Genomic DNA, 12,611 nt, shown 5'->3' with positions numbered 1-12,611 from the left:
CCGGAGTCTGGTATTTCAAAGATGATCTCAGTAGAAACAGTTACGGAAGATTTAATGCCAGTATTAAGTGGCTAATTGGCCGTGTTAGGCTTTCTTTAGGGATTCTGTATTTATCTATTTTATGATCACATCCGTGTTATTTGTGCCGTGTGGCGGCTGTAAAAAGTCTCCCCGTACATTTAATCAATGATGTTATATTTTCGATCCTTGAAGATCGTTCAGCACGACATTATTGTTGTACTTGTAGTATTTTTAGTATCAACTTTTCGGCATTTTCTAGTTGGGTGGTTCCAATATTCCTACTTGAATAATGTTGAATCACCCTTAGGATATGTTTGCCTGCTTTTTAAATTTGTCTTTTGACGTCTTATCTGTGATACGCAGGCTTCATAACCTCTGATCCCCTTTCAAAATTCCATTTTATTTAGTTCTGCCCATTGTTTTCTCGTTTAGGGTACACGCTTTTTATTACTTGGGGACCATACGCCGCTTTTCATGGAATGGCGCGTAAGTGTCACATTGAAGGTTCCATGATAACCGCCGTATGAACACATCTGCGGATGTTTCTTAATTCAAAATTTTACTATTTCATGTTTAAATGTTGAATTCTGCTTAAGCCGGTGCTAGGGGGCGTGGACGGTAACTTGCACTTTCCAGTACCGTCCATGAACAGGCTCAATCAAACCGAGCCTGCAACATTTTCAATTTTGCCGTGTTGGGCTTTCTTTAGGGATTCTGTATTTATCTATTCAATAAAAAGCATAGTGTGCAACTAACAGTCAAAAATCTAATCAATACAATCATTCTGGCATAAAACATTTATTTAGGGTAAAAAAGAGCAGCTCGATTTTGAAAAGTATCCAAAAGGCTACAAATACTGACCAACTTATTGACACTAAGGGCCGATGGCAATATCTCGGTAGGGTAAACTTTTTTACTTTTTTTAATGTTATGTTTTTTTTCAGATCATTTTTGAAAAAAATAGGCAAACTTGGACAATAGCTTCTCAATTAAAAAGATTTTGGGATATTTTAACTTGGCTCTCTAAGAAGGAAAATGTCAAAACAAGTGTGTTTAAAACGGATGAGATGGGTAATATCAATACACATATTTCAAACATTTTAGTCGTAACAGTGTAGGGTTTAGCTGAATGTTATCATTTTTTTCTTGTCAATAATCAAAAGGAAAACTTTTTTTTCATAAAGAAGATAAAACAGATGTTTTTGGTTTCCTTATTTCTGAAAAAAGCCCTCATATCAACGATTTATTTCAGAAAACATTTTAAACACCCAAAAATAGTTAATTTTGCTTAACCTTTAAAAACAGCTACAACTGAGGCTATTTACGCCCTATGCTGTCAAATTCTTATAATATAAATTACAGAAAATATTTAAAAAGTAATAATTTCTCATTTTATGATTCCAAAAGTAAACTTGTATAGATGACACAAAATAAAATTAGTTTGAATACTTGTATGCAGTTGTTTTTTCATTACTTACAATAATGACAGTATTATAATGCAAATTTTTAGCGTCTAAATATACGCCCACAATTCTTTTCAAACAATCAGTCGTTTTGACAAAGTAATTTCGTACCTAATCTTTCTAAATCAGTTATGATCTTAGTCTTATATCCGCTGACATTTTCCTATCAAATCATTCAAATATGGATAATTGCTCATAAATCATTCGTAGTGTTGGTTTTGGCATTATCAACATTTAGTTATGTTTTGTAAACACTTCAACATGTTTGATTTTTTTCCAATTATGATTCTATGATATAAAAGCTTTTCATTTTATTCAGATTGGCCTTAAGTTATAAGTTCACAATAGATGATGAATAACCATAAAAGATTGCTGATTCTGTTTTGTTTACCAATTGTATGTCTTCTTGAATGGCATGATAAATATACGCTTTGAAACAGATTGGACACAAACAATTTGACTTGATCTCAACAATGATTTCCGCATAATATCATGCAAAGGTTAACATTAAATATTTTATATCCTGTTGAAATTTTACCGTTTTAAACGTTTGGAACGTTAAAGTTGTTAATTAAATTTCTTGTGAGACAGCTTGTATACGTATAATGTGTAGAAAACTCACAAAGAAGAGGTCAAATACACGTAAACGTTAATAACTTAGATGAAAAAGTTTACTAGACTAAAGAACTCGCCAAAGAGTACTTTTTGATGCAGTAACCAATAACTTAAACTAAGAAATGGTCTTGAACACTTAATTAGATCATGTTTTGAAATTAACACAGTTGTTTTATAGGTGGACGCTAGGTAAAATTGTATACTCAAAATTATAACAATAAGTCACCAATTTTTTTTTATCCGAGAACCAGATTATTTTTAGGCATTGCAAATGTGTACATAAAGCAAGGAAATGCGTTTCATAAAAGCTAAAATAGAACATTCTCGTAAAGATAATATAAGAATAAATTTACTTAAATTTCATGAGCTTAACCAAACTGACCGTAACGATATAGGGAAACTACCTGTCTGCAACTGTCTTAAGGTTTTAAACAGAAACACGTGATCCTTATATGATAAACTACTTTTGTAACTAAAACAAATATTTATGACCAAAGAACAGACCCAATCAAATAAGAAGAAAACAATTGTTTCCGGTGTTCACACCATATCAGTATCATAAGTATTGTACAAACATTCGAGGTAATGACAATACTATTAACAGTGGATGTAGAGTAATATAATGTTTTGTATCATTGTAAACTCTTGACCCCAAAACAATTTTCTCTTGATTAGGTAAGTTCTGTTTTTCGTCATATAAATCAGATCGAAATGTAAATTATGATTGGTCATGCTTGTTAAGATACTATTTGATTGTCCAGTGGAGATAAATCTGAAAACAATTAGAGAAATATTTCCAAACAGATGTAAATGAATGGCTTGGTAAATAAGTCATCGCAAAAAAATCTTAATATGATGATTTTCTGTTATTGTTTCATTTTAACGATAAATAGCAATTGAGATTATGTTGATCAGTGTTGACTTTTACTTGACATATATCAAATCATTTTTATGACTGGAGATGTAACTTGGTTATGTTGAAAACAAAAGCAAAAATAATCATAAAATGTGTTGTTTGTGTGTGTGCCAGCGTGCGTACATGCGTACGTGTGTTTGTGTGTATTATTGTATTTGATCTCGTGACCTTGGAAAACAAAAATCGCACTCGCAACTAAGCCAAATGAGGAATATTATAATCATACGCTTAAAATACTGTTTTCTAGATTATATAAATAAGAAACAACTTAAACAAATCGTTCGTTATTTTGATAGTCAGTTGCTTACAATCCTAGCACATTATTTTATAGAATTTGAAGGATTTTGATTTTTACTAAAAGATAAAACATACCGAAAGCATCCCAAACACCATGAGCTGTTAAATTATAAATGAGGATAATATAAATAGTAATGTGTTGGTAAATAAAATAAAAAATTAAAATACGTTTTGTGTTTCTAATCAACATAAAATTATTTCAATATTCACAATGTTTGACCGGCATTTCCTGGAATAACGTTGGAAATAATCGGAAAGAACATGGTTTATTGGCAAAACCAATCATATTTTTGTTACATTTTTCTAAGTTCAAATCTGACACTTTCATACGGAAAGTGAAATAAGATAATGTCACTTAAAATTTTACATTTTGTATCTATATAAATTTCAAAAGTGTCACATTTAATAACAAACATCAAACAAAACTGGCATTGAAACTGGCATGAAAGCTACGCTGCATTTTTTTATCATAATAAGTTTTCGTAAGAAAAAGGGCAAAACAAGTATGATGACAGGTATTCTAATACTAAAACCATTTAAGGAACTCGTCGATTACAAATTTTAGCATAATTCTAAGAAATATTCTACAAGACAATTGTGACATATACTGTGAGTATGTGTGTTGTTTTATAACATTAATTTTATTGACACTTTTATCATATTAGATCCATCCGTTGCTTCTATTTGCGATAAAGCGTGCATCAATTAACAATCCATGGTGTATATAATATTTGATGGAATAGACATAATAAAATTTAAATGAATTAACAAGTTTACCAAGTGTCATCTTCAAATTATGTAAACCCTATTGTGTGTGTACTTTTGCTTGGGTTTATAAGTAATTTAGTCTACATAAAAAATCAAAGTAAACGTATGTTATATAACATGCACTCTCAAAAACATTTTTTAGTAAGTAGTAATATTGACCAAAGACAAAAAAGAAACAAGTGTTTTAACTGTTTAACAAATGTTGCCACTTCATGTCTCGTGTCCTTACTTGTTTCTCAATTTCCCTCTTACGGCTATTTACTATTAAATGTAACAAATAATAAAGACAAATATTTGCCTTAAGTATTCTACTGATTTTGCTGGATTTCAAATGTGACAGATAAAAGACATTTTCTGGTTACCATTTCAAAACCTCAGTAATATGGGGAGATTGCGAAAAAAATCCAATAATGCTTCTCGCTATGCTTTCTTAAAAGCAAGCAAAGTCATTGTTGTAAACAGTATCCAGGAGCATAGCTGAACGGAACAACAATACAGTCCAACCCCGTTTATTCGAAGTGCCTGGGACTGAATATTTACTTCGAATAATCGACGGGTTCGAATAATCGAAATCGAAATATTGTAATAGACGAAAACTACTCCACTTTGACAAATCATCGCAAAACTACCGTTTACAACACACTTGCTTCCTGTAATCAATTGAGAAAAATAAATATTTAAGAAAAGATGCGTAAAAATTATTGTATTGACATTGAAGACATAAATACTTACATTTTATTTTACATTATGGCATCGTTTCGTTTCGCGCAAAGCCTTGATAATGGCCGTGTCGTCACTACGGTATTTACAGCTAAACTCTGGTGTTTTCGATTACGAAAAATTAAGGGTCTCATGTAGGGTTGCAATTAATGAAAAAAATGTTTTGCATGTTTTGACAAATTCACATATACGGATTGTATAAAAAATAATTGCTGTCATCTTCAACAAAATCGGACACGGTGCATAGCTTTTCATTTTCGGTAATTAAAGTTGATTAAAGAACACACAAAAAGTTATTATCATGATTGTCTCATTACACGCATGACTGTGGATATTTTTCACAAGTCGACTGGTCAGCGAGTGGATCTGCGCCAATTAGGCTGGCTTCGAATAATAGGTGTGAAATTCTTTCATAATTGTATAATCGGGACCGAAATTTTACTTCGAAAAATAGGAGGTATTCGGATAATGCATTTCGAATAATACGCTCGTATTTATATTGTTTTATATAGAGATAAAAACGGGACCGCCGATCTACTTCGGATAATGCCGGGTATTCGAATAAAGGGTTGTCGAATAACCGGGGTCGGACTGTACTTAAAGGAGCGTCAGAATTCTATATTAAATGTTTATTGTGTTTTAGTGGCTACAAACTTGAATCAAGTTAAAGTATTTCTTTTTGTTATTCAAGATAAAAGAGAAAACTATTTTCTTTAAAATTTGAAATTCTATCTTTTCTATTCAACTAAGTGCCTCAGAAATATAAACGGATAATAATTCTTTCAATTGAAAATATGTGTTGATAAAGAAATTTATAGTGTTGGAAATGGTTATTGAAGATTAATCATAAGATCTACGCGTAGTTTGAATATTAATTGTTTGTTGTGACATCAAATTAACACTTTATGATGGGATGTACATGTGAAAAGATTTGGAGGAGAAAACATTCTAAAATTGGTCATAAATGTGACAGTTTTGATTCTCCGCCAAATTTGACAGATGCTCAGAAAGCAGTTATTCGGAATAATTGGCAAATTTTAAAATGTCATGTGGCAAATATTGGAGTTATAACATATGTTGGGTTAGTATGACTTAAAGAACAATCAACAATTCAATATAATAATTTATAATCAGACAAAATATGCAAATATTTCTAACCGTACTTAAGATCTCTTGAACTTTAAAATCCATATCTTGTTTGGCAGCGCAAAAAATCAAATTCTTCATTGAATTCCTTAAGACACAGTTATTTTTAGAAATGAATCATAATTTTGTGTACTTAGATTCTTACATTTTGAAAATGTAAAATATGAAATGCCGTATTCAGTCAAAATTAAAATACATCACTATTTTTTATCTATCTTTGAATAAAATGGTGATTTTTGTGAAGGATCCGAAAAAAAAGAATATTCATAAGTATAAAATGGAAATGATTAAATGCGCCACATTTTCCAATCTTATACAGAAATGGCACTCTAATACTGACTGTAGTATACTTATTCATTTCGTTTTTAATATTTTTCTTGTCCCGTTCTTGAAAATTTAAAAAAAGTATTCTGCTAAGGTTTTTTAAGGACGGAACACAAAAATATTTTGTTCGAAATTTGGGTATAGGCTGATGTGCGTCTTAATCAACGGTTGACCCGAAACTAAGAGGTGTTCCAATGTTTTTAACTCAAATCAACAAAAGACAAATTTCAATTTAATTATGTATATATTAACCGTCACGAACATTTTTGTAAACAAATTCCCAGGTAATCCATGTTAGACCTTTTGTGTTTTATGCCTTTGAACTTCATTGGAGATATACAAAGTTATCTTAATTCAATAAAATCAACGGTTGCTTTTATAAAGATAGAATATTTTAACGCAGTTCATATCTAATTGATATGTCTTGTTTCAATTGGCAACCAATATGGCAGTTCTAAAAATTTCAACTTTTAGTATGTTTGAAAGCAGGCCAGAGCTATTGGAAGTATTTTCAAAGTTCAAGGGGAGAGACCTCGACGAATTACGACGCGCCGGTCTTCTCCGTCAACATGCACTTCGGGTAATGGCTACAATTGACAAAGTGATTACACGACTTAACGAGCCTTCCAGTTTAAAACAGATGCTCAGGGAGGTGGGAGAACACCACAAAGTATATAAAGTGCCTCCTGATTATTTGCAGGTAATATTTGCATGTTGAGGCTTATGAATTGTCAGTTTAACTTTTTTTTTATTCAATGCCCTTGAAGGCTTAGCCAAATCAAGATATTTGTGTCTTCATGATAGAGATTAAACAAACCCATCCACTTCAAGGAAGGCACCGGTCATTTTGATATGTATATAAATGTATCATTATGTTATATTTCTATATGTTTTTTTTTCTTTTTTTCGTATCAAAATGTTGCTAAATATCACAAACTAATTCTTCATTTGGGTTGTATTTCAGGTCATTTTGCCACATTTCTTGAATGCAATCAAACCCCATATCGAGGATGATTGGTGTGATGATTTAGAGGACGCGTGGAAAACTATGTTCGCTGTTATCTTGTATCATATGAAAGAAGGATATAATGAGACAAACCACAATCAAAGACATTACATCGTTTGAATCGTAACATATAAAATGTATGCATTCAAACGATCACCTAGAAAATGAGATTGACAATTTTATCATCATTTCAGTATTAAAATTTTGTACAGCAAATATGTGACAATCAAGACAAGTGAATGATCTATTAATGCATTTTCAATATGTCAGTGAATAATCCTTTCAGTTAAAATTATGTATTTTGTTTGAAAATATCTTGTATGTGTCTTTACATCTGATCACAATGCGGCACTATTCTACTTTCTGTCAACTGATATAAACATATAGCTTTAGATATATAGTTCCTTTGTTTTTCTTTGAATTGCTTTTACTTTGTTTGCAGACAATCAAATTTATTGGCATTTCAACTCAATGAAAATTTAAATATTTTCCTATTTATAAGGGCTGATTCCAAAGTTTGCGTGTAGTACCTTTAGTCTAGAACATTTTCCTCAGAAAAGCCAGCAGTGTTTAATGGAAATAGCTATTCATTTCATTTATGTTTCAATAAGCTTAAGAATTACAATTACATTTAGAAATATGAAAATATATCTCCTCTAAACAAATAATTTGAAAACTGATATATGACTCCCGATTCTGAAGTATTGAATTTCGTTGAAAGATCATTCGTTGCTATGACAAATACGATATTCAAATTGTATTTCAAAAACATACAGAAAAAATTTGCATTACTGGTAACTTGATTCATGAGAGATATGTGTCACATTTTGAATTTTTGATATTTGATGTAAATTAAATTCTTATGTTTCATGTTTTCCTCCATTTGTCAGCAAATAAATTGCACAAAAGTCAATAGAGAATGAAATGTTCGAAGCGTGTGCCACATATAGCTAAGCCAATACATAGGAAATAAAACAAAAATTTGTAATCTGATTTAATACAAGTTCATCTCAGGAAGTGAATATACTTTAGTTAGACACACAAACTATGTTTTTAAGTAATTTAGCAAACAAATTAGTGAAATAAAGTCCACAAAGTGTTTTATATGCTTTATATATCTTTCAGTTTGTGAAGAAATGACAGCATTAGTCAGTTTATTAAATCGCATTTTGTAAGCTGAATGGAAGTACTTATACAATAAATGTATAAGTTTTATTTGACAAATAAAAATCACGGCTTTTAATAATAAATTCCAATATCATTAATCGTTTCTTGGCAATTGTCTCGCCTCGTTCAAATTTAAGTAAAAGTATGTTCTTCAATGATTTTATATAAATTTTTAAACTCACCGTTGATACGAATTTATTTTAATTCAATGATGTTGAGAGCTTATTGATACACTCTCGATACGGTTTCTAAAAACTTACTAGTACCAAGAAAGGAAATTTTGCTCAAGAAAATAAACGGCTTGTTAAATCTACTTTGAAGTATACTTTTCAATGGTTCTTTATAAATTTTAACCTCTAGTTTAAACGATTTTATTTTAGTTCAATTACGTTGAAAGATTATTGAAACATTCTCGAACCGTCTCCTCGAACCAACCAGTTTTAAGCAAAAAAAAAAGTTTCTTGCTCTGACGGGGCTTGAACCACATGAATTACTAATCCAACTCGTAAATCACTTTGTTAAACTGCTACTTTACGTTTGAGTTCTGTTTCATTTATTTCCATGACAATCCTTACATTTCATAATATTTTGTCGTCTCAAAGGAAGCATAAATAAGCCAGAGGTATTTTGATCTGATTTCATGCCTAAGTATAATAATGGTTATTTGCATTTTTTTGATATTTCAGTTGTCACTATGATTAATCTGATGGTGTGTAATGGATCAGACTATTCATGCGACTTTTCAATCAACAAATACGTATATGTTAGATGTATGATTAAAAATAAGATCAAATATGAACCTTTAATAGTTCACAGATCAGTTTTTATTCTTATTCACATGATGTATATTGCAGGGAAATTTGATTAATATCTTAACTTGTGTAAAATGTGCGTTTATAGTACTGTATATCAGGTTTTTTCATGGGTATTTAATTTTTGCCATAGTTGAGCGCACTAAATAACGCCAAAAAAAAAGATTCTCTAAATTGTACTTTAGTCGATTTTTATACATTTAATTCACACATTTCTATGAATTTATTTCCAACCATATTTTTGCTGTCCAGTTTTGTCGTGTATTTTTTACGTTGTGATTCTTAGATATCAATGTATCAAATAGCAATATTTGATACAGAATTCTAGGTTAATTAGCATAAAATATATTTAAATATCTTTGAGTTTACAATATATAAGAACTATCTGAATCACGATACAATAGAGATGATTGCATGTGTTAAATTTTGGTTTTCCTGACTGGTGCCATTAAAGGAGACAACACTAGAATCTATTAGATTACATCATTAACGTTGTATCAAATGATAAAATTTACACTAACCCGTTAAAGCAATTTGTAAAATGTGCAAACAAGCAAGCATTTCCTGTCAAACATTGTCAAGGAAATATTGCTAGCATAAGACATTGCATTAGCCTCCAACAGACGCAATTGCTTTTGATTGTACAAAATTGCATAAAATCTCTTACAGCGCGAAAGCGGTGTAACGAGCTGTTGTATGGCTAAATTATAGTTTAAAGTTGATGTTGTATAGAACTTGATGCAATGTTTTTGTAAATTCAAAAGTGTATTAAAATATGCAGTTATAAGTTTGTTATTTGTTATAAAATTTACGTAAGATAGGTTTTCTAAGTATGGGCATTTACATGTTGGTGTTGTTTAACACTTTGTAAATGCCCAAAAATTAACTTTTTCATTTAAGTTATATGCTTTTTTTCGTTTTGGGGTGCGGTTTTTTTGTAAAAACAACCCCTTGCTTTCTCGGCCTGTCTAACACATTCCCGATTCCCTTACGTTTGATTTGCCCAAGTTTTTTTGTATTTAAATATAAAACACAGCTTAATGGTTTAGTTTTTTAAAGAATTGCTTTTTAAATCCCGATAGGTTGGGAAAATATAGCTTTTTATTCGAAAACACTCTCGAATTTCCCACTCTAGACCAAAACCCCCTAACAATGGCAGTTTTAAAATTCCTGCTAAAAGGAAAAAAAAAAGGGATCCCCGAACCCCAGACTGAAACCCAAAGTTGGAAAAATAGTCCCCACGCTTAAAACCCCGTGGGCTTACCGAAAACGTTCCCTTAAAGAGCAAAAGCAGTTGGTTTTAAGGGTTATTTTTTTGATGTTGATAAACAAAGTTTAGTTTCTTATATAGTTATTGCAGTTTGGAATGTTGATTTATTTGCTTTAAGTTTAAAACAAACAACAAAGATACCACAGTTTCTTATGTCTTGATATCACTTTTTTGTGTACGAAGTGACAAAACTGTTACAGTTGTTTGGCTCCGTTATTTGCGATTGACGTACAAAGTATATATAATTCGTTCATTAGTAAAAACGGATTGGTACACCACGAACTATTCATTTTTTTGTTAGCTTTAAACTGCATATAATAAGCTCTTATATCCATAGAACACTGAATATGTATAACACAGCTACGATGAAAACTACGCATAACAACTTGTTATACATGACTAACTTGTTTCTGTTATATTGAGACTTTTTGTTGTACAATAACAATCCATGGACCATTTTGTTATCCTGTAGATAATTAATCAAAGTCGAAAATGACACCGGAAAGTCTGCTGTCTGACGTTATTGTACGATAAATGTTTATAGTCCCCATTGATTACAAATATTAAAGATTCTTGAATTTGTCATTTGATATTATTTCTGTCATGCATTTTACCAAGTACATAAATGTCAAATTTTCTCAATCTAAACATTGACTTTACTCCTGCATCTGCAAGCAAAGATAACAGTGTATACTAGAGAATATTGAATGCACTGCAAACGTTCATAACAGCGATAAAATTTATGATTTGCTTAAGATGTCATACTCCTAAAGCCTTGCAGGATCATTTACAAAATTAATTGGACCGAACAACTTATTTGTTTGCGAATGTATCAGAAATTGTGCTCTGCATGTGGCACTCGATATGATTTAAATCAAACAGATCATTTGACGGGGAAGACGGTCATAGTAAAAGTCGCGTAATTTTAAGAGCCAAACATTAGCTAAACATACCAATACTTTTTTATATTAACACCAAATCATAGCCACTTCCGGGACTAGTAATGAAGCATAAGTAAGTTGTTTCAAACTGCTAAATTAAATGATAAAAAAAATGAAAATATAGCTTCAACAATATTATTGAGATTTTTCAGGCATTCGTCATTGATAGCATGATAATATTGTTGTCTTTAACAGTAACACTAGAAACCATCTCTGAATGATCTGATAATTATATTTATTAAATATGTTAATTCAAACAAAGAAACTGTGTAGTATTCATATGAACCTGTGTTGTACTCCTATGGTTATTGTATTGTTTTTACATGGTTATTGTTCTTAAATGACATGGTTATTGTATTGTATTGCATTGAACTTTATTGTATTGTATTGATATAGTTATTGCATTATATTGAATTAACATTATAATATGATTCGTTATGACCACGAAATGAAACATTAAACCCAGTATTTTCAGTGTTTTATGTCACACTTTAGATAGATAGTAAACATAATGTTCGTATTTATCTAAAATATTTGACTGAAATATATTTTCGGTTCTTTCAATTTGATATCATTTGGACTTCATACGATACACTGGATGGCAACATGAAGGGAAGATGTCTCAATTTAACCGCGGACTGTTAATTTCCTGCGTGCAGCAGCACGAACAAGTGGCATTATGTGGTCTGACATTCTGCTTAATAGGACATTGTTTAGTTAAAGTGACATGCTCATTTTCTCATTGTCTAATGGCGTAGAAAGCAATAGAAAGACCGTGTAGATGTTTTAAACTCGAATTTCGCGTGTAACGAAAAAAATGCTATTGACGGTTGTGAATGGTCCCATTTAATGTATTTAGTTGTGCCACTTTTGTGTCTACCTGGGAGTTTTAGCAAGCATGCACTCGTTTGCTGATATATATTTCATGAACGGGAAAAGCTAGAGACTTTGGATTGGTCTCAAATGGAAGCTTAATACAAACGTAAAATAGTGATAAACGTTTTTTTTTTAATTATCTGGACAATTGTTTCCACAACGTTCCGGGAAATGGACCCCTTGCTCGAAGACTCGAATATGGAGTTTCTGGCCTTCCCTTAACTTATAGTATATTTTGAAGGGGCTAATATTTCACTTTTTACATATTT

The 12,611-nt window shown here is 31.0% G+C and overlaps 1 protein-coding gene across 1 annotated transcript; it reads left to right on the top strand.

Moving 5' to 3' along the window:
* Nucleotides 1–5,400: 5,400 nt before the first annotated feature.
* Nucleotides 5,401–7,396, top strand: LOC132738833 (cytoglobin-2-like). The gene is made up of 3 exons (XM_060726438.1): nucleotides 5,401–5,881; nucleotides 6,745–6,970; nucleotides 7,235–7,396. The coding sequence occupies exons 1-3, from the start codon at nucleotides 5,706–5,708 to the stop codon at nucleotides 7,394–7,396; spliced, it is 564 nt and encodes a 187-aa protein (XP_060582421.1). The 5' UTR covers nucleotides 5,401–5,705.
* Nucleotides 7,397–12,611: the final 5,215 nt, after the last annotated feature.

The sequence above is a fragment of the Ruditapes philippinarum genome, unplaced genomic scaffold (assembly GCF_026571515.1).
Source record: "Ruditapes philippinarum isolate M1 unplaced genomic scaffold, ASM2657151v2 ctg7786_1_1_1_1, whole genome shotgun sequence".
NCBI classification, from domain to species: Eukaryota; Metazoa; Mollusca; class Bivalvia; order Venerida; family Veneridae; genus Ruditapes; species Ruditapes philippinarum.
This window is presented reverse-complemented; position numbering and strand designations above follow the sequence as displayed.

What these genes read in the sequence shown, in the direction of transcription:
- LOC132738833 (XM_060726438.1), top strand. Translation starts at nt 5,706, where the DNA reads ATGATGGGATGTACATGTGAAAAGATTTGGAGGAGAAAACATTCTAAA. An exon ending in GGAGTTATAACATATGTTGG is followed by an intron (nt 5,882 to 6,744) that starts GTTAGTATGACT and finishes TTCAACTTTTAG; the next exon opens with TATGTTTGAAAGCAGGCCAG. An exon ending in TGCCTCCTGATTATTTGCAG is followed by an intron (nt 6,971 to 7,234) that starts GTAATATTTGCA and finishes GTTGTATTTCAG; the next exon opens with GTCATTTTGCCACATTTCTT.